This window comes from Marmota monax, unplaced genomic scaffold, assembly GCF_021218885.2.
Source record: "Marmota monax isolate L192 unplaced genomic scaffold, Marmota_monax_Labrador192_F-V1.1 WCK01_AAM20220418_F8-fsc00014, whole genome shotgun sequence".
Lineage (NCBI taxonomy): Eukaryota > Metazoa > Chordata > Mammalia > Rodentia > Sciuridae > Marmota > Marmota monax.
In genome coordinates this window covers 10263781-10286369 of record NW_026695222.1, presented here as the reverse complement: position 1 = coordinate 10286369, position 22589 = coordinate 10263781, and the positions used below count along the sequence as shown (strand labels likewise).

Below are 22589 nucleotides of genomic sequence, written 5' to 3'. Positions count from 1 at the left end.
CCTGACTAAAAAGAAGTTCCCTGACTACCTGACTCCTGTTCATCTTTTACATCTTAGCTCAAGGGTTGGTGCCTAAGGGAGGCCTTGGCTGAGCTCCCTGACTAAGTTAAAAAAAAAAAAAAATTGTTATATAGGCTCTTAGAGTCCTGTAATTCTCTTTCCTTGTCACATTTGTGAGGTAATTTGTTTAATGCTAGTAGGATGTAAGTTACATGAAGTTAGGGATTCAGTTAGATTTATTATTTCATTTCTAGTACCAAGAACAGGGCTTAGTACATAGAAAATGCTCAGTAAATGTATCCCCCCCATGAATGAATTTTACACAAAAAAAAATCAAGAATTTTTATAATATTTGTTAGGGTAATCGTGTAGTGTTTTTTTTTTTTTTTGAAGTGGTACTGTCAGTTGAACCCAGAGGTGCTTTACCACTGAGCTATATCCCCAATCCTTTCTTTTGGAAAAAGGGTCTCACTAAGTTGCCAAGGATGGCTTGAACTTGCAATCCTCTTGCCTCAGCCTGGCATATTTTGAATTGTTTTTGTGAGACTCTTTATTAATATTTTCCTATTAATAGACTGTGGTTAAATTTCTGAAGTTTACCTTACTTGGTCATTTTGTAGTATGATTATAACATGCTGCATTTTCTTTGCTGGAGATTTTAAAATTAGTTTTTTTTGGTTGTTGTTGTTATGCCTTGTCAGATTTTGACATCAGTCGTAGTAGTGTCTTCATGGATGATTTTATTAAACTATCTTTATTTTTTATCATTTCTATATTTTTATGTTTTAAAATATCTCCTGTAAACAGCACGTAGTTGAGTTTTTGTTAGTTTATTTAATTAATACAGTTGAATATAAATCTGTGATCTTACTCTTGGCTTTTTATTTGCCCCATTTTTTTTTCTATGTTCTTTTTTCTTTTTTGATTTGATAGACTTTTTTGCTATTGTTATTTTCCCTCCTCTTATCTTGGAAATAGATACTGTTCTTTTCAGCTTACTCTCTTCTTTTAGTATTTATCACATTAATGCAATTTTTTCCTAAAATTTAAAAAAACATTTTTTTAGTTGTTGATGGACCTTTATTTTATTTATTTATATGTGGTGCTGAGAATCAAACCAAGTGCCCACACATGCTAGGCAAACTCTCTACCACTAAGACACAACCCTAGCCCTATAATTGTTTTTTTAATGCATTGGTTCATCTTAGACAGTACAAAGATCTTGGTATACTTCGATTTATTTTATCCCTTCCTTGTGTAATCTATTTTTATTTTGTATTTTAATCATATATATTGTAACCCTCATAAGACATTATTGTTTATATAGATCATTTAGATCTATTCACATATTAACACTTTTATTTTTCACTCCTTTTAATCTTTTAAACAGATGGAAAATAATCTCATGAAAACATCCTTTAGTAATGTCTTAGTGTAGTTTTGCTGGTAATGAATTTTGTTGAGATTTCCTGGTCCAGGGTTTTTTATTTCACTGTTATATTCTCAAGAGATATTTTTGCTGGGTATAGGTTGACAGTTTCTTTCCTGACCTTTGAAAGTAATCATTCCATTGCCTCTGACTTCTGTCTGTATTTGTTAGGATTCATCAGAGAACAGAATGAAAAGAATGTGTGTGTGTGTGTGTGTGTGTGTGTATACATACATACTATTTACAATTATATACCATATTACTAATTATGTGAAATATTAGTCATATTGTATATTACATTAAATATATACTATACATATTTACAGATGCTCCTTGATTTAGAAAATAGGCATACATCCCCAAAATTGAAAATATTGTAAGTCAAAAATGCATTCACTGTACCTAACCTATCAAATATCATAGTTTAGCGTAGATGTATACCTTAAATGTGCTCAGAATATATACATTAACCTATGGTTGGGCAAAATCATGTTATGCAAAGCCTTTTTCAGTGGTGAAGGTAATTGAATCCAGGGTTGCCCTACCATTGAGCTACATTTCCAATCCTTTTTTATGTTGAGGCAGGGTCTTACTAAGTAAGCTTCTCAGGCTGACCTTGACCTTGCAGTTGAATAGCTGGTATTACAGGTGAGTACCTTTGCACCCAGCACAAAGCCTAATTTTTAATAAAGTATTGCATATCTTACAAAATCTATTCAATCTGTAATGAAAGAGAAAAACAATGATTATATGCTTTCTCAGCATCCAGCATTGAAAAGTTAAAAAAAAAATCATAAGTCAAACCATTATAACTTGGGAACCATCTGTGTATATTTATATATGTAGATTTATTTTAAGGAATTGACTTGATCTGGGAGGTCTGCAGATAGGAAGGAGTTGCAGCATGAGTCCAAGAGTACTCTGCTGGAAAATTCCCTTTTTTCTTGGGGTAGGTTAGCCTTTTCTTCTATTCAGATGTTCAGCTGATTAGAGGACATTCAACTGCACTCAAAGTCCACCCATTTAAATGTAAACCTGATTCAAAAACACCCCCACAGAAACATCTAAGACAGTTTTTAACCAGTTAATTCAGTCACTGTAGCCTAGCCAAATTGATATAAAATTAACCATCACAAGTCCATCTGTTGTCAACTTGGCACCAGTACCCATTTCTTTAAATTATATTTAATCTTAGGTGTGGTGATGCATGCCTGTAATCCCAGTGACTCGAGGCCAAGACAAAAGGATTGGAGACTGGAATCCGTCCTTGGCAATTTAGTGAGACTCTCTTTCAAAATAAAAAGTAAGAAGAACTGGTGATGTAGCTCAGTAGTAGAGGGCCCTGGGTTCAATCTCCAGTACCAAAACCAAGAAGCAACATAAATTGCTTATACCTTTTTTTTGTTGTTGTTACCAGAGATTGAACATAGGAGCACTTAACTACTGAGCCACATCCCCAGTCCTTTTTTCAATTTTTTAAAATTTTGAGACAGAGTCTCACTAGGTTGCTCATAGTCTTGCTAGATTGCTGAGGCTGCTTTGAACGTGCAATTCTTCTGCCTCAGCCTCCTGGAGCCACTGGGATTTCAGGCATGAGCCATCGTACTCAGCATAAATTATACTTAATTTCTAACTAAAGACAATTAAAAGGTCCTATTTCTACCTCATGTTATAGAGCTGTCTTACATACAACTGTAAACCACTCTCTTTCCTCAGAAGCAGATGCAAAGTTCTTGGATGATATTTATCTTTTCTTTGGTATTCTGCAACTTAAACACTATAATGTGAAGTTAGAAATGCTTAAATATTATGATTAACTGTTAATCTGATCATATTCCATGAAGAAAAGATCTCTATCCATTTTCTGCTGCATAACAAAACATCCCCAAATGTACTAGTTTAAAGTAAACCATCTAAATGCCTCACAGTTCTGTGAATAGCACTCTGTGCTGGGTTATCTGTTTGGTTCTTCTGCTGGTCTTGATTGGAGTCATTTTTGTTGCTGTAGTTAGTTATTGGTTCATCTGGGACTGAGATTGTCTTGAGCACATGTGTGGCAGTTGGAGTGGGCTGTCCATTTAAGGAGGTAAGCTGAGGCTCCCTCCTCACATTATGACACTAGCATTTCCACAGCTGCAAGATTTCATGGCGTCAACATGGAAATCACATCATCACCTCTGCATTTTATTGGTTTAAGCAAGTTATGGAGCCAGCTCTAATTATAGGAATGGGAAAATAAACTTCAACTCTCTATAGGAAAAGTGGCAGTGTCTCACTGTAAAAGGTATGTGGACAGGGATGGGAGTTTTTGTATCCATCTTTGCTAACAATCTACCACTATGTAGCATGTATGTATGTAAGTATTGGTACCAGGGATTGAGTCCAGGAGCACTTAACCACTGAGCCACATCTCCATCCCTTTTTCATATTTTATTAGAGACAGAATCTCACTGGATTGCTTAGGACCTCACTACATTGCTGAGGCTGGCTTTGAACCCACGATCCTTCTGCCTTAGCTTCCTGAGCTGCTGGGATTACAGGTGTGCGCAACCATGTCTGACCCACTATGTCTTTTTTTCCCCTCTGGCTGCCTTAAGATTTTTTTTCCTTAATAGTTCTTCTGGTTTTCAAAAGTCTTGACTGAGGTGTATCTAGACACAGGGACGCTGGTTTCCTTTTTATTTATCTGCTTGAGGGTCTTAGGACTTCTTAAGTCTGTGGTTTGGTGTCTTTTGTTGGATTTGGAGAATTTTCTGCCCTGGTCTCTAAATATTTCTTCTGTTCCATTTCTTTCTTCCCTTCTATCTAAGGCTCAAATTACATGTAAGTTTAGATTATCTCACTGTATCTTCTCTACCTTTTATCCTATTTCCTTATTTCTTATCCTTTGGTGTGTCATTCTAGATACTTCTTTCTGATTTATCTTTCATTTCATTAATTCTCTCTTAAGCTGTATTTTATTGTTCTTAAATCCATCTAATGAAATCTTTGTTTCAGTTATTGTATTTTTTTTTTTTCAATTCTTGAGTTTCTATTTGACCCTTATTTTAGGTCTACTATTAACATTCTTTTTAATAGCACTAATTCTTGGCTGAAATTCTTTGTTAGACTGTTCTTGTCTGCTTTCTACTGATGCTCATGTTGTCTTTTGATGAATTAATACACTGTGTTTTAAAAATTGTTTGTAGAAATAGTTGAGATTTAGGATACTATCTTTTTGTAGAAAGGATTTACATTTTTTCTAGTCTTTCCTAGGTGCCTTAAATCATTTTAATGCAGTTTCAGAGGTTGCAGTATCACAATCACTATAGGGCTGGTCAACTTCAGTCTACTGCCTATTACACCTATTTTGTGTGAAACACTTTGCTAGATGCTGTGTAAGTCCTGTGAGCAAAACAGACCTGGTCTTTGGTCTACATGAATTAAAGGCATGATTATGATTGACAGGTAAATATATATACAATTAATATGTTAAGTTCTGTGAAAGCAGTGAATACTTTACACAATAGGCTGCTGTGATAGTATTTGGAGTAGAAAGGGAACGAGAATGGTTGTATTATAACTAACTGGGGCAAGTTCTGTTTAAGATGTAACCTGGCTGATGAGAAAGAACTAGGAATAGAAACTGCTAGTCAGAAACTGTTGCCATAGTGAAAACTAGATAACAACCAAAAAAGTATATGAGAGATAAAAGGGAAGAGGACAGTGGGGAAGGGAATGTAAGATTGACTTAGAATTATAATAATGAACTCTGGGACATTACCTAGCTGCCATTTTTCTCCTATTTCCCTTCAGAAAAATTGGTGAATTAAGTATTGATGAATCTGGACTCTGGATTTAGCTTTGTGATCTAGGCCTAGTTACCTAATTTCTTTTCGTTCAAAACAAAGCAAAAGAAGGGAAGAAGATGGCAAACATGAACGTGAGATAGAAAATATGGAAGGAAGCACATGAAGACTGACAAATTCGTGTTGCTCACAAGTGTTTGCAGTTTGATATTTGTAGTAGGCATTCTAAAAGTATACCTGTTAATTTAGCAGAATGAGAACAGATTAGATAATTTTTTTTATCACTAAAGAAAAGATAAGAATTTTCCATCATTTCTCTATTTAAAGGAAAGAGTAAATGAATGAAAATGAAGAAAAGTTACATTGATTTTTTTTGTTTTCAGAATGAAAAGAGTTGTTGACTAACTTGAAATGTTTTGGGCAACTTGAGTAAGAGAGGTGAGAAAATGTCTCAAGGGCAGGAGCTATTTTATTCTTTGCCTCCACACAGGACACAAGACAAGGAATGTAATTAACAAATCACTGAGTGTTTCTCTGCTTTAAGGGAACTTGGACTATCATTACCTTACAAGTAGTTTACCATCCATTTGTTTTATATGCATTCCATAAAGAGATTAAGAAACTATTTCTTCTGATGATATTACTAGCCCAAACTTCTGATCTGGCCCATGGATTATATAATTGAAATGTCCTCAAAACCCAGCAATCAGAGAACTTGTTACTCTGAGGTAAACAAGCGTACCTCTCAGAGCCTTCTGAGTCTTTTCTGCCTTTAGTTAAGGACCCTAGGACTTGAGGTGATATTTAGGAGGGAAAGATTGCAACTTGGTAGTTATACTTCTTGTATCTTAATTCTCCAATTATTATGTAGGGTTTTCTTTTTCTAGAAAGAGACTAATCTGGAATGAGAATGAATTCTCATCAGTAAAAGCAAAGCTTTAAGTAGGTCATCTGACTTTGCTTTTGTGCTTCACATTCACCCTAGTTATAAAAGAGCCTTTCATGAGTATTCTAGGCTTTCATCACTGCCAGACTCTCCACAGGCATTGTGAAAGAATTAAGCTACCCACCCTCCCCCATGCTGGTCTCATGGACTCTTTCATAGACTGTACACTAGACTATGTTTAGCTCAGCAGGATCTTTTTGCAAACACTGAATCCATGAATAGTTTTCCTTCTAAATTAGAGATTCAGTATTGATTAGTATTACAGCCACAGAAGTTAGTGTCTGCCAGTATCTAATAGGTATGGTGACTTGCAACCTTATTTTGGCCAGATTATGAGGCCAAAGTTTAAGTAGTGTTTATATTAAAGTGACATATCTGAAATTTATCTATAAATTTCTGTCACTTCAGTTGGATAGGATGTTTATAAATGCTTCAAATAATCTAGTTAATGTACGCATAATTAAAAATTTTAAAGAAGCTGGTTAACATTGAAATAAATTTTTCAAGTTTTGACCACAGGAGTGGAAGAAAAGGAAACTTGGGATTTTGAAGGAATACTTAGCAACTTGCTTTTAGCAAGGGATAGTTAGGGGTAATAAAGGGTTTACATTTACTGGCATTTGCATTCTGTTAAGATCCATACCTCTCAAGAAAATTACAACTATATGGGGCTAGTCATAAGTTTGATTTTTGAAGGACTACAGCCCATCAGTTATAATGGGTTCCATTCAATTTTGGTGAAATAAGTCTTGGGTCTGCCAGTATCCTGCTGCAGTTGTTCCCACTGTAAAATATTCTCCAACATCTTTTGGGGTGTTAGTCTCTTAAATCCTTTATTTTATCAATCATTATTGCTATCTACCTTCTTATCAATATACTATGCTTAGTGATTCAGCAGTTCAGCCGTTCTTTTGCCAGTACTCAACCCCTTTGCTTATAGTTTTATTACATTTATCCAGCAAAACCTTGATTCTGTGTGTTCTCCAAATTGTTAGTGTATAGAGCAGTTTTCTAGAGAAGAAGTCTAGAAAAATGGGTCTTACCTCATCTGGGCTGCCCAAAGTCAGCACCTCCTATTATTTTCTGCAGCATTATTACTATACTAATCACTTACAAAAACTTTATCCTACTGTCTTCACCTGGCTCTCTGCTTTGACCTGCTACATACATCACATAGAAATCTTAAAAAGATGGGCCCTGCGTGTGGCGCACACCTGTAAAAACCCAGGGACTTGGGAGATAGAGGCAGGAGGATCACAAGTTTGAGGTCAGCCTCAGCAACTAAGTGAGGCCTCAAGCAACCTAATGAAACCCTGTCTCAAATTTTTTAAAAATACATAAACATAAATAAAAAGGACTGGGGATGTGGTGGCCCAGTGGTAAATCCCCTCTGGGTTTAATTCCAAGTATCAAAAAAATTCACTTGCTCTGAGGTGCCTTTTAAATACAAACCAACCAATCCGGAGCCCACTGATCAGCCTCAGTTATCAGGCTCCCAAGGGACTCTCACACTGTGGACCACTCTGTGCCTACCCTGTTTACTTCATCACTAGGTAACAGAAAACTAGGGACAGCCCCAAGCCCCCAGAACCCACTGAAATTATTCAAACTAGCCAATCCTGAGCCTCCTTACCCTTCCTTGCCCATTCCTTCCCACTGAAACCACAATAAGGATTCTTGCCTGTGTTTTCACCTTGTTCCCTCAGCCTCCCAACTGATTTTAGTATTTCCTCCTTTAGTTTCCTTATGGCATGACAGGTACCTTCCTCCTTAAAACTGGAACCATCTTTTCAGTCACAGACATTCTGCGCTGGTCTGTTGGTCTCACTGTACCTGAATAATAATTTCTAGCATCTTCCATCTGCTTGATTGTCTTCTGTGTATTTTTTTCAATGAAAATATCTGCTCAGCTGGGTGTGGTGTAGGTGCACCTGTAATCTCAGCAGCTTGGGTCTCTGAGGCAGGAGGATCACAAGTTTGAGGGCAGCCTCAGCAACTTAGCAAGACCCTGTCTCAATATATAATAAAAAGAACTGGTCGTGCCACTCATTGGTAGAATTCTGGGTTCAATCCCCAGTACTGAACAAAAGAAAAGAAAGTATCTGTTCAAATCTAACTTCCCATTCCTTTTTCCTCTGTAACCCATGGCAACCATCATTCTATTTTCTAACTCCTAGATTTGACTACTCTTGGAATCATGCAATATTTGTCATTTTGTCCCTGTCTTATTTTACTTAGTATAATATACTCGGGGTTCATCCATGTGGTAATGTGTCAGAATTTTTTTCCTTTTCAATGGTGAATAATGTTCCATTGTATGTATATACCACATTTTATTTATCATCTGCTGATGGATGCTTGGGTTACTTCCACCATTTGGCTATTGTGAATAGTGCAGCTACATGAACATTGGTGTGCAAATGATTTTTTCAAGTCCATGCTTTCAATTCTTTTGGATATATTACCAGAATTAAAATTTCTGGATCATATGGTTGGTTGGTTTATATCAGAGATTGAATTTAGGGGCACTCAACAACTTTTGTTTGTTTGTTTATTCATTCATTTATACATACATACATATCTGGGATTGAATTCAGGGGCACTCAACCACTGAGCCACATCCTGAGCTATATTTTGTATTTATTTAGAGACAGAGTCTCACTGAGTTGTTTAGCACCTCGTTTTGCTGAGGCCAGCTCACATCCTCCTGCCTCAGCCTCCCAAATTGTTGGGATTATAGGCATGCACCATCACACCTGGCTTGTATGGTTTAATTTTATAAGGAATTGCTATACTGATTTCTAAAGCAGTTGTAACATTTACATTTCTATCAGCAGTGCATAGGGTTCCAATTTCCTTACATTCTTCAACAATATTTGTTATTTTCTGGTTTTTATGTTTTTGTTTTGTTTTGTTTTGTTTTAGTAGTAACCAACCTAGTGGGTATGAAATGGTCTCTGATTATGGTTTTGATTTGCATTTCCCTAATGGTGATATTGAACATCTTTTAATGTGTTTTTTGGCCATTTGGATATCTTCTTTGGAAAAATGTCTGTTCATGTCCTTTCCCTGTTTTTTAATCAGATTGTTTTTTGTTGTTGAATTGTAGGAGCTCTTTATGTATTCTGGGTTTCAATTCCATATTAGATACGTGATTTATATACATTTTCTTCCATCTTTGTATTGCATTTTCATTTGTTGATAGTATTCTTTGATTCACAGAAGTTTTTTTAATTTTTTTTATTCTAATCAGTTATACATGACAGCAGAAAGCTTTTAATTCATTGTACACAAATAGAGCACAACTTTTCATTTCTCTGATTGTACATGATGTAGAGTTGAACCACATGTGCAGTCATACATGTACTAGAGTCATGATGTTCATCTCATTTCACCATCTTTCCTACCCCCATGCCCCTTCTTTCCCTCCCTTTGGCCCAGTCAAAGTTCCTCCATTCTGCTTGCAACCCCATCCCCACCCCAGCCCCATTATAAATCAACACCCACAAAAGTTTTAAATTTTGATGAATGTTATAGTATAGATGTGGTGTCCCCAAAATCTCACGTTTGAAACAATGCAAGAAAGTTTGGAGGGAAGAATTTTTTGGGTTATAGCCTTAACCTAATCTGATTTAATCCCTGATGGGATTAACTAAGTGGTAGCTGGAGGCAGGTGTGGTGTGGTTGGAGGAAGTGGTTCATTGAGGGTGTGGCTGTATTTTTGCCTGGAGAGTAGAGTGTCTTTCTCTGCTTTCTGATCATCATGTGAGTGGCTTCCCTCTGCCACACTCTTCAACCATGATGTCCTGCCTCTCCTTGAGTCCTGAGGAATGGAGCCAGCCACTCTGCTGAGACCTATGAAACCGTGAGCCCCTAAATAAACCTTTCCTCCTTTACTTTGGTCTGGTTGGGTCTTTTATTCACAGTGGCGAAATAACTGACTAAAACAGTGAAGTCCAAATTTATCTCTTGTTTTATTGCCTATGCTTTTGGTGTCATAAGAAATCATTGCCAAATTCAGTGTCATGAAAGTTTTGCCCTATGTTTATTACAAGAGTTTTATAGTTTTAGTTCTTACATTTAGGTCTTTGACCCATTTGGGGTTAATTTGTGTATATAGTTAAAGGCAAGGATCCGACTTCAGTTTTTTGTATGTGAATATCTAGTTTTCCAGGCTACATGTTTTAAAAAGGCTGTCCATTGAATTGCTTTTGCACCTTTGTAAAAAAATATTTGAGCATATTTGTGTGTGTCTATTCATGGTTCAGTATTTTATCCCATTTTTCTTTATGTCTATTCTGTGCTAAGACTACACTATCTTAACTATGGTAGCTACACAGTAAACCTTAACATTGGGTAGCAAGGTTCCTCTCTCTTATTTTCCTGGTTTGTCTCAGTTTTAGGTTTTATATAGATAAGCTATACTATGTGTGGTTTTATGTATCTAATGGCATGCTTTAAAAACAAATACTTTTCCATATTGTTCAATGTTTTAATTAATTTGCAATATAAATGTATACCAGACTCTATTTTATGTTTGTTCATTGTCCTAACAATGACTGACATTCCTACCTCCAGGGTCTTCTCTGCCAGGGCCCCAAACTGAGTTTTGCCTGAGGCGTAACCTAAAGGCAGGAGAACTTAAGAATCTTGATTCATAGCCTTCCTTAGTCGTCCAGATTTGTTTTCCGTGGAATTTCATCTGCAGAAGGGAGCTGCTCTCCAGGGCCACTAGCTGCAGGGGGTCCTCTATCCTTTGATTTAGACTTTTCTATTATATCGCCTTTTTCAAGAGAAGACCTAAGAAGAGAGTGGGGTTCTGATGTCCTGGAGCTTTAGCTCTTCAGCATTTTTTCAGGCTGTTTTTTTCTCAGTAACAGCTCTTCACTGTGCTGTTCCTACCCCACTCTCCTGGTGGCAAGTATCAGTTTTCTACTCATCAACACCCACCTACTCTGCTTGTCAGATGTCTCCTGCCTGACTTGCTCATTGCTGCCTTTGTCAGTTGTACAGCTGTCCTCTTCCCTACTTTGGCTTCCTGCCTGTCTTCCATGGCAGCTGCTTTGTCATTGCATGTCTGCTATCCTGCCCCTTCTCCCACCACCTCTTGCAGTTACAACATGTATTGCAGTATTGCACATTCTTCACGTTCAGAACTACACTCATCATCTTCCACATGGTATGCCCCCAAACCAGTCATCCTCCAGCATATAGCACTGGAATTCCTTACCTCAGCTTCTCATTAAGTCTTTAATTTGACTCCCATAAATAATCAAGTCTCCTGTAGAAATTCCTGTTTTGCTCTGAGGTCCTCCTACTTTATTAGCTAGATTATTTTGAAGGCTTTGGATAGTGACCTGCCTTACTATAAATATTACCAGTTGAATCCTCCATTCTGCAGTTAATTATTATTTTTAAAATCCAAATTGTTCCAGTCAACTTCCCAAAATCTTTAGTGGTTCCCCTTTGTGTTAAGTGGTAAGTCATTACTTTGTTTTATTTATTTATTTTTTTGAGAGAGAGAGAGGGAGGAGAGAGAATTTTAATATTTATTTTTTAGTTTTTTCGGCAGACACAACATCTTTGTTTGTATGTGGTGCTGAGGATCGAACCCAGGCCGCACGCATGCCAGGCGAGCGTGCTACCGCTTGAGCCACATCCCCAGCCCCTACTTTGTTTTATTTGTTTGGTTTGTTTTTTTGTGGGGGAGTGCTTTTTATTGTGTTCAGTCTACATCATGATTGAGAAAAGGTTCCTCTTCTCGCCTCATGGTGTTCATTTAACCTCCTGCCTGCATCCTCATGGACATTAGTCTTTCATGTCTGTCATTTTTATATTCATTTAACAGAAATTTATTGAAGTCTTGCTTGATGGCCTTACCCAGCTCTTTGTATTCCTGGAATGAGATGTTTTTTCAAGTTTCCAGTTCCTCTCTGCTTGAAAGGCTAGCTAGTCATAGTCTTCCATGTTTAACATCTTCTCTCCTTGAAAATTCCTTCTCTGGTATACAGTTTTCCCTCCTCACCTTAGAGTTAATTGGCTCAAGTTTTTTTTTCTTTTTTTTTTTTTTTAATGCAGGTAAAAATTCAGGATTTGAATAGTTTATTTGTGCCTACTACTAGTTAGCGAACTCCTTGGTGACAGTGTCCACAACTACTCTACCTGTGTGCCCCCCAATATTTGGTCAGTCATTAAGGGAAGAATATGAACTTTGGAGTTTCAAAAGCCCTGAGTTTGAATACCAGTAGATGTTTATTAAATATGTGTCCTTGTACAAATTCCTTAATCTCTGGGCTCTTTTGTTTCATGATCTGCAAAATGGGAAAAAAAAATAGTACTTGGTTCATAGGGTTATGAGGATTAAATGGGTTAAAGGTACATAAAAAGTATAATAACCAGTGCCTAGCACACAGCAGGCAACCAAAGATTATAGTTGTGAAAAATATTTTCTGTTCCTAATGGTAAACAACTCTGATTAAGTAAACAACTTAACTGAAGCTACTGAACCCCTCTAGTCACCTTTTCCTTAGAGAACCTGCCCAACTCTAGGGCAGAGTTTATTGCTCCCAGCTGCTGCTTTGTTTCTCTCACACCCTGGAGGCATCTTCAGCAAGACTAAGAGTTGAGCTTGTATCTTTCCCACAAAGAGTTTAATCTCCCCCAAAGAGGTAAGTTTATTTAAAAATCAAGACTAGTACTTGAATGTAGATATTAGATATCAGACGACATTTTAAAAAATCACTGCCCCTCTGTTGAGAAAGGTATAAAATGGAAATAATCGAAATTAGTTTTAGTTGGTGTTGGGAAGACTCACCTATTTCTTCATTAGTCTTTAAATCTTTAAAGATCAAATAGTGATAGGTGAAGAAAAACCCAGGTAATCTTGGGTTTGAATTCTACCTCTGCAATATACAAACTGTGAAACCATCTCTCATTCATTATCTGCAAAATGGAAGTAAGAGTATGTAATTTGAAGAGTTGCTATGACATCTGAGAAAATGTCACAGATGTCATTTGATCGCATTGTATCAGTAATAATGAATAAATATGGAATGCTTAATTTTGAGTAGCAAGACTCTTAATGAAAGCTGTCACAACCAAAGTGTAAACTCTGGAAAATGTGCAGATTAGTTTTCCTTTATTAGTGAGGAATTCATAATGTTTTTTATAACTTTGAGTAAGTATATGCAGGGCCCACTGGTAATTCTGATCACACGAGCATCATAGGTCATAATCTGAGGAGTTGAATACAGCTCCTTGTGAGCAGCTGTATCAGGATTGGGGTAGGTCACATACATCAGACAATGGAATTGACTCATTTCTTTCTCAGGTATATAAAATATGAAGGTAAGCTGGGCTGGTGTGGCAGTTTGACAGTGTCATCAAAGAACCTAGTCTTTTATCTCTTGTTCTGACGTAAAGGTCTAGAATAGCTGCCTGAGTTCTCATTATCACATCTGCATTTCAGATTACAGAAGGGAAGAAAGGAAAAAGACTCAATTCCTCCCTTTTAAACCACGTTGTTCATTGAGATCTCATAACATATTTTGGTTTCTCTCTCCTTGACTGAGAGTTTAATCACCTGTCCACACTTATTTGAGGAATAGGTATATTCTCCTTATACTAGCATTCAGTTTTCTTTATTTTTCCTCTCCTTGCCCTCCTGTGAGAAGGCACTGCCCTCAGGGCCTTAGCATCCATTGCCAGGGAGGGAATGTGTATCTGGGCAAGGAGGCAGGCACTGGGCATGCCCATGAATGGTTCCTTCATCTTGGGTACAGGACATATATTTCAAATAATTTACTCCTGAAATGAATGTCAGCATGTTTAATCAATTGTCTGTGGACTAAACATTCAAAGTTTCTGTAATTCAAGAGAGACACCTCCAGGTACACAGCACAGTAAATCATAATAACACCAATATCAGTGTAACAGGGTTGATAAGGATTAAATGAAATGAGGCATACAGAATGCTCAGAGAAACTTGGCTTTTGTGATGAGAGAGCAGGTGTGAATGATTTAACAGCCAGTGGGAGATTGGGAGTGATTTAAGAGCCCACTGGGGAGTTGAGAGCTTCCACATATATCCATAGAAAATATCTCAAATCTACAATGCTGAATTTGAATTTTAAGTATATTTAGGAAATGTTCTTAGACATTCAGTATTTTTGAAATTATTGTTACTAATGGCATCTTGCTTTTATTTGTTATTTGAATGTTGAACTTTGCTAATTGAGCAACCTAATGTATATACAGTAGAAATATTATTTTAAGTTAGTAAGAAATATTTTTGTAATGAAAGGACCATATATTGGCCTTTTGAGTGGGTGGAACAGGAAGGAGAACACAATGTGTGTGCCATTGTGTCCAGTATATTAGGGAAATGCCCAGACTTCATGACTCTTCTCCCCAAATCTCCTTGTTCAGTTGTCTGTACTCAGTTAACCAAAAGCTTGTGGTTCACAAAGTGTGCTTTGAAAAATGAACAGTTATAAACTTGGGTTTCTCCCATTATTGTGTCTTTTCTGGACTATAAAATTCTGTTTTTACTCAGGGCATTGTTGCCTAATAGAAAATGATGTATAAGACAGGAGAGGAAATTGTATATAAATCACTTAACAAAAGCAAATAGTTAAAATAACTGGTGTATCCATATGATTAAACACTATGCAGCCATTGACAAGAAAGATAACTATGTATTGATAATGGCATATGTTTAAGATTTATTGTATAAGTAAAAAATGTAAGTTGCAGACATGTATAATAGAATTCTGTTTATATTTTAAGTGTGGCTATACACTCATGTAGTACAGAAAACTTCTGAAGGCAATAGAAAGAAGTATTTAGCAATCCCTTTTGGGAAATGGGACTAGCAGGTGGTGAATGTTTTACACCCCTCTGGTTTGCACTTCTTTTAATGAACATGCCTTACCTTTTTTTCCCCATAGTTGATAATGTGTAATGGTGGAAGAGGAAAAACCAATGACTTTCTTATTTTTAAAAAATATCCCTAAATTGTCCAGTGCAGTGGTGTGGCCTGTAATTCCAGCCGCTGGGGAGTCTAAGACAGGAGGATCTCAGGTTCAAAACCAGCCTCAGCAAAAATGAGGTGCTAAGCAACTCAGTAAGACCCCATCTCTAAATCCAATTACAAAATAGGGCTGAGGATGTGGATCAGTGGGTTGAGGGTCCCTGAGTTCAATCCCCAGCCCCCCGCCGAAAATAATCCATAAATGACAATAGTATAATGTAGTATAAAATACTCCAGAATAAATACAGGAAGAAATGTGTTGGGTGAAAAAGAATATTTTAAGGACATAAAAACTTGAATAAATGAAGAAAATATTGTGTTCTAGGATTGCAAGATTTAATTCCTTAATATTGCCAAAATGGCCATACTACCAAAGCACTGTATAGATTTCATGCAATTTTTATTAAAATTCCATGACGTTCTTCATAGAAATAGAAAAAGCAGTCATGAAATTCATTTTGAAAAATAAAAGGTCCAGAATAGTCAAAGCAGTCCTCAGCGAAAAAAGTGAAGCAGAAGGCATCACAATAATAACAGTGCATAATATTTCATACCAGTTTATATCTTGGTTGCTTCTGTTTTGGCCAGCCAAGCCAGAGAACCTGCCTAGGTCCTGGCTGACTGCATTTGGTCATCTGCCTTCATAAGAAATAAGCAAATATTGTAAAAAGGAAAAGTGAATTTAATTACAATTTGACCAAACTGTTTCCACTAGTATAGAAGTGGCTACAATCTATGCAGGGGCCGGGGGAGCTGTGCTATAGGAACTTGTTATAATTTCGGTTTGCGCATGCACCTGCCTAGGCCAGAGGGCAGCTTCTCAGTTTCCACTTAGTACAAGCAAACTCCAGATGCAGAAAAGCGGATACCAGGAAGTTGGGAAGGAAAAAACACTTTGAGTCTTTTAATTTCAAAGGGGCTGTATTACACTTCCAAGTTTTGACAATTATGAATAAAGTTGCTATAAACATCTCTTCAGGTTTTTGTGTGGGCAAAGGTTTTCAACTCATTTGGGTAAACACCAGGGGAACACACTTGCTTGGTCACGTATGATAAGGGTATGTTTAATTTTATAAGAAATTGCCGGGCTGGGAATGTGGCTCATGTGGTATCGCGCTCGCCTGGCATGCGTGCGGCCTGGGTTCGATCCTCAGCACCACATACAAACAAAGATGTTGTGTCCGCCGATAACTTAAAAAAAAAAAAATAAGAAATTGCCAAATTGTTTTTCAGAGTGACTTTACTTTTGCATTCCCACCAGGGGTGAATGAGAGTTCCTGTTGCTCTATATTCTCACAAATATTTGATATTGTCAGTGTTGGATTTTGATCATTTCTGTATAATGATCTATCATTCTTGTTTTAATTTTTCAATTCTTAATATGTATAGTAATGTTCATTTTTTCACATGCTTATTTGCTATACATCTATCTTTTTTGGAAAAGTGTCTACTCAGATCTTTTATCTGTTTTTTAAATGTAATTTTCTGAGTTTTGAGAGTTCTTTGTATATTTTGGAGAATAGCACTTTATCATGCCTTTTGTAAATATTTTATTCTGGTCTGTGGCTTGCCCGCTTAGTTCTCTTGAGTGGAAGTTTTATTTTAAAGAAGTCCAGCTTATTTTTTTTCTTGCTTCTTATTTTTTGAATTGTGCCTTTGGTTGATGTTTTATTAAAAAGTCATTGTCAGGATACAGGAAAAATTATATGAAGTTATTTTTTTCTTAGGTTGTCTTCTAGGGATTTTATACTTTAGTGTTTTACATGCAGGTCTGTGATCCATTTTGTGAAAAGTGTGATGTTTGATCTAGAATTTTTTGTAGGTAGATGGTAGGTGAGTTGTTCCAGCACCATTTGGTGAAAGGATTATTTTTGCTCCATTGTATTACCTTTACTCTTTTTTCAAATTTATGTTTGTTTATTTCTGGTCTGTCCTGTTCTGTTATGTTGATTTATTTGTGCATTTCTTTTGCCAGCATTGCACTGTCTTAATCACTGTATTTTTGTAGGTAAGTCTTGATGTCAGGTAGTTTCAGTTTTGACTGTTTCTTCTACTTCAATTTTGAGTTGTCTTTCTTGAGTCTTTTGCTTCTCCATATAAACTTTAGAGGCCATTTATAGACTACCTGGGATATTGATCAAGATTATATTGATGTATAGACCAGCTTGGGAAGAACTGATATCTTAATATTATTGAGTTTTCCTATCTGTTCAAGATTGAGTTCTTTTACATTTAGTGGCATTTATTTATTTATTTTAAAGTTAGATATGGTCCCCTTTATTTTTATTTCTTTATTTTTATATGATGCTGAGAATGGAACCCAAGGCCTTACGCATGTGAGGCAAGTGCTCTGCCACTGCGCCACAACCCAGCCCTTTTACTTATTTTTTATTCCATTGTTACCTTCACAATTTCTTGCGTTGTCTTTATGCTTAGAAACTTCTCATCCTGAGCTCACATAATATTTATTTATCTTCGTTTTAAGTGTGACTTTTAACTATTTGATTTTATTTGTTTGTTTGTAATAGGGATTGGACCCAGGGTGCTTAACCATTGAGCCACATCCCCAACCCTTTTTATTTTGTTTTTGAGACAGGGTCTGAGTGGCTTAGAGCTTCAGCCTCTTGAGCTGCTGGGATTATATGCATGTGTAACTATACCTGGCAAGCATTTAATTCTTTAACCCAGCTGGAACTTATTTTGGTATGTGGAATAAGGTGATGCACTAACTCCTTCCCCTCAACTACATATTTATTTTTCCCAACTTCCTGTTGATTTATCAATAATAGATTTGATGGATATATAATAGTCATCCTTCCAATTTTCCTGATCCTCGTGGAAAAAATTATGTGCATTGCCAATTTTAAAATATAGCAAGGTTAGGAATTGAACTGGTTTCTATTAGAGATCAATGTTTGTTTGCTGTCCAGATCTTTCAGTGTTATACAGATATCACTGATTTAATAATCATAACCCACAAAGAATGAAGAAGTGGTCAAAATTTTGTGTGGCTGCACCTGGTGAAAGCCATTGTCTGAACCCATTCCCCTGCTTGGCATTGCCATGCTAACCATGGCAAACTTACAGGATGTATATGAACCTTCTACATCTCAGTCTTTTCTCACTTCTGCCCTTCCCCCCTGAGATTTTCAGGTGCCCCTTAAGAAAGCATATACTCTTTCCCTTGAAGAGTGAGTACAATATTGAATTACTTCTAGACTGGACGTCTTATGAAGTGGAGTTCATAAGCAAATTGCTTCCCTGTTGTTCCTCTAATTTCTAGCCCAGTATTAGGGCAAAGAAATCTGAATGGATGAATGAGTCACTATTACTGGTGGGAATATGCTGCTGTCTTATGTGGTTTGAGGTAGGATAGTTTGATAGTAGTTGTATAATGTCTACTTCAAAGAGTAGTACATTAATGCATTCAGACTACATTCTTGATACTTCTCTGGACTATAAAGATAGCCATCAGCTTGGGAAAAGGACTGTTACCTAGCTGTGACCCACAGAGGTACATTCTGGCTTGGGAATTTTAAACAGTTTTTCAGGTGATTCTAAAGTGTAATCGAGTTGCCTTTAAAAATGTGTTCTGATTTAGATCGACTTCTATATGTATAAAGATTCAATTAATAGTTGAACTCCTGAAGAAATGTGACTTCATAAAGATCATTGGCCCTGTAAACATATTTTAACAGCTAGGAGGATGCTTCCCCAAATACTTGTATTTTGAATAATTTGGACATAGTTATAATAATATAGGGCCTCGTCTGACATGACTTCCCATTTTTCAGGTCAGCATGGATTCCTGGTTTCTTCTTGTTCTGTTTGGCAGTGGACTGATACACGTCAGTGCCAGTAATGCTACCACAGGTAAATTGTCATTTGATAAAACTGATATTTGAAACAGAATTTTACTTTCACATATAATGACCCAGATTTGAAGACCTAGTTGATATAATTTTAAACTTTTCTTTAAAAATGATAGTAAAATAAATACGTTTGGAAATCTCTGAATTGTGTTGAATGCTTAGCATTGTTCTACATGTTACTATTTTAAACATATCAGAAATGTGATCTTTCCTGGAAAAAAAAAAAGTTGAACTGAGTGAAGAATTTCATTTACTTCTCCCATAGGTAGCCCTTTGGAGGAATGATTCACTTAAGATAAAAATGTGTGTGTGTGTGTGTGTGTGTGTGTGTGTGTGTGTGTGGCCTTTGTCTGATCTCCAGATATTTGATGAGTTTATTAAGGTTTACTGCCTTATGTTATAACTTTTGAGTCTCGCATTCTTTGTGTAATGTTTTCTTATGTTTTGCTGTTTGTAGTTTCACCTTCCTTGGAAATTACAAGATCAATTAAAGCATCAACAGCAGAATCAGTCAAAGAACAGAACAGAACTTCAAATCCAACCTCATCAGTAACTTCTCTTTCTGTGGCACCAACACTCAGCCCAAATATAACTTTGGGACCTACCTACATAACCACTGTCAATTCTTCATACTCTGACAATGGGACCACACGATCTGTAAGCACCGATTCTGTAGGCACTACCATTTCACCAAATGGAACATGGCTTCCAGATCACCAATTCACAGATGCCAGAACAGAACCCTGGGAAGGGAATTCCAGTACTGCAGCAACCACTCCAGAAACCTTCCCTCCTTCAGGTACCAGAGATGGTTTTTGCTCCTTCTTTCACTTTTTGAGTGTATTCACCCTTTTATCATCTTTGTTTTTTCTAGCTGTAAAGTTTCTTGAAATAAGTAAAATTGCCCAAGGAAAGTAATAAAACCTAGGTGTAAAGAATTCTTTTTATTTTTCTTCTTCTTTTTATTCTATTCTATTTATTTATTTTGGATGTAAGAACTTCTTAAGAATATCTGGTGAGCATAGAGTTAAGAGGAAGGAAGTACTTGCTGTGGTGCAAGGACTCTGAGGCAGGAGGATTACAAGTTCAAAGCCAGCCTTAGCAACTTAGCAATTTAGTGAGCCCCTGTCTCAAAATAACATATAAAAAAGGGCTGGGAATATGGTACAGTGGTTAAGTACCTCTGGGTTCAATCCCCAGCCCCAATAAATAGATAGATAGACAGACAGACAGACAGACAGACAGATAGATAGATAGAAGTGAAAGGAAGATTCTAGAGGATATCTTTTTGCTAGGTGATATCCTACTTAGGTTGGGGAGGCCTAAGTGTGTTTAAAGGGAAGAAAAAGGTTGTAAATACAAGCAAAAGAGGGGAGCTAATTGATGATGCAAGAGACTGAAGATGAAAGGATACAGAGACTGAGTAATGATTAGCTTTGAAAAGGAGAGAATCACGGAGACCATGAGAAAGAAAATGAAAATGAATGTCCCATAACAATTAGCTGCAGAATGGAAGACCAGTGTCAAGGCATGGAATTAGAAAGGGGCTCAGGGAAACTGTTACATTGCAGTGACAATTATTTAGGACCTTGGCCTAGTCCCCTTTCTCCTTGAATCAGCACCAGTGGATTAAAGCAGAGGTGGTCCCTGAGATAGAATTAGAGCCCTGTGTCTGAGACCAGGTGGAATAGGTCAAGTTTCTGACTTTGAACATCAGGTTCCTAGTCTAAGATGATTAGAGGATCCCTGAAAGAGCTTCTGTGAAGAATAAATAGTTGTTTTCTGATTGCCATATTACTGTCATTCCTTTTTCTAGCAAAATCACTGTTGCCTCTTCTATGATTTCATCCTTTTAGCTCAAATTTCTTCCCTGTTTTATGAATTCCCCTGGGTGGACTCATGTCTGGTGCATGGGAGAGCATTCAGAAAGTACTTGCAAAATCACATCTTATTTGGTTATTCCAGATGACATCTTTCATCTAGACTTCAAAGCCCAGACCTAATATCTGCTTATGTTAATCTCATTTTTTTCTGCAATAAAGGCAGTGTAGCATTTTCAGTTAAGAGCATAGAGCCATTTTACCTGTTTGTATCCCAACTCTGACAGAAGCTCCTTTTGTGACCATTGGCAAATTTACTTAATCCTGTACTTCAATTTCTTCATCTGTAAAATAGGTGTGAATGATAGTAATAGTTTTTACCTTACAGAGAATCTATTCTGATTAAGCAGATTAATACGGGTAATTACATATTATGGTGCCTGCACATGATAAGCACTCTTTTGAAGTTTTAGCTTTTATTATGTTACAATTATTGCTCTGATAGTTACTAATAAAATAAATGAATGTAATGGCATTCCACTATCCTTGATGAGATAGACAGCTGCAAACAAATAAGGTCTGTTATTTGCTTTGGGCTTTAATTATACTTTATCAGTTATTACAATGCCTAACATATAAGAGTTTTATGGAATAATCTGATTAAGGGAGTTTTATATTTTATAGGTGAAAGAGTTTTCTAATGATGAAACTATAATTTATGGAGTATTTTTTTTAAAGAGAGAGAATTTTTAAAAATATTTATTTTTCAGTTTTCGGCGGACACAACATCTTTATTTTATTTTTTATTTTGCCAGGCGAGTGCGCTACCGCTTGAGCCACATCCCCAGCCCTATGGAGTATTTTTTAATGTGCAGTTTATGACCCATTCATGAAATCAGTTTAATGGTCCACCACTGCTGTTTGTTTGTTTCAGTGAATGGTCCTATTCTATTTCTGTTTTTTTTTTTTTTAAATCTTATGCATATAATTTTGTGAAACTTTTGTTATACACAAGCACAGTGTAGATATGTCTACTGAATGACACTGTAAAATGTATTTCTTGCTGTGGGTTATGGTAATTGCTTAGAGAGGAAACATACAATAACTTGTACGAGCTGAAGGAGTAAGTGGATGAGGTGAGACTGTACTCAGGCCTAACTAATTTTATGACTCATGTTCTATTTTGTATGTCCTTCATTTGACAGTTTTATGAAGAGACATGGATAATTAGCTCCTTTTGATACATGCTTAATTTAAGATTATATAGAGAGCATAAATGATTTGCTTTAGATATCAATGCTTATAAGTAGGAAATTAAGCATATTTCTCACTTTTGTGGGCTTTCCCACATCTTTCGTACACTGATGTAGGCCTGAATTTTATTGTAGCTAAGAATCCAGCCATTGTATATTTAACACATTTCATGTCGGAGGAGACTGAGTTACATATCACTAGTGACTTTTATTGGAGATCAGTAAAACAAGGAAACTGTATGGGTACATGAGTATTTCATGGTCTTAAACCCCACATCCTATTCATCATCTTACCAGTATTCCCATAATACTCACTATATTTGCTTAATTAGTATTTGACGTTTTAAGTCTTTTTTTTTTTTTTAAAGAGAGAGGAGGAAGGGGGGAGAGAGAGAGAGAGAGAGAATCTTTTTTTTTTTTAATATTTATTTTTTAGTTTTCAGTAGACAC

At 36.4% G+C, this 22589-nt stretch overlaps 1 protein-coding gene across 5 annotated transcripts in view; it reads left to right on the top strand.

Moving 5' to 3' along the window:
* Positions 1 to 22589, top strand: part of Ptpra (protein tyrosine phosphatase receptor type A) — a 122477-nt gene that overhangs the window by 46695 nt on the left and 53193 nt on the right. For all 5 annotated transcript variants that reach the window (XM_058575537.1, XM_046433687.2, XM_046433688.2 and 2 more), the window contains 2 exons: positions 18989 to 19067; positions 19524 to 19865. In XM_058575537.1, coding sequence (XP_058431520.1) covers positions 18995 to 19067; positions 19524 to 19865 — 415 coding nt within the window. In that variant the 5' untranslated portion in view covers positions 18989 to 18994. The remainder of the gene's footprint in view (positions 1 to 18988; positions 19068 to 19523; positions 19866 to 22589) is intronic.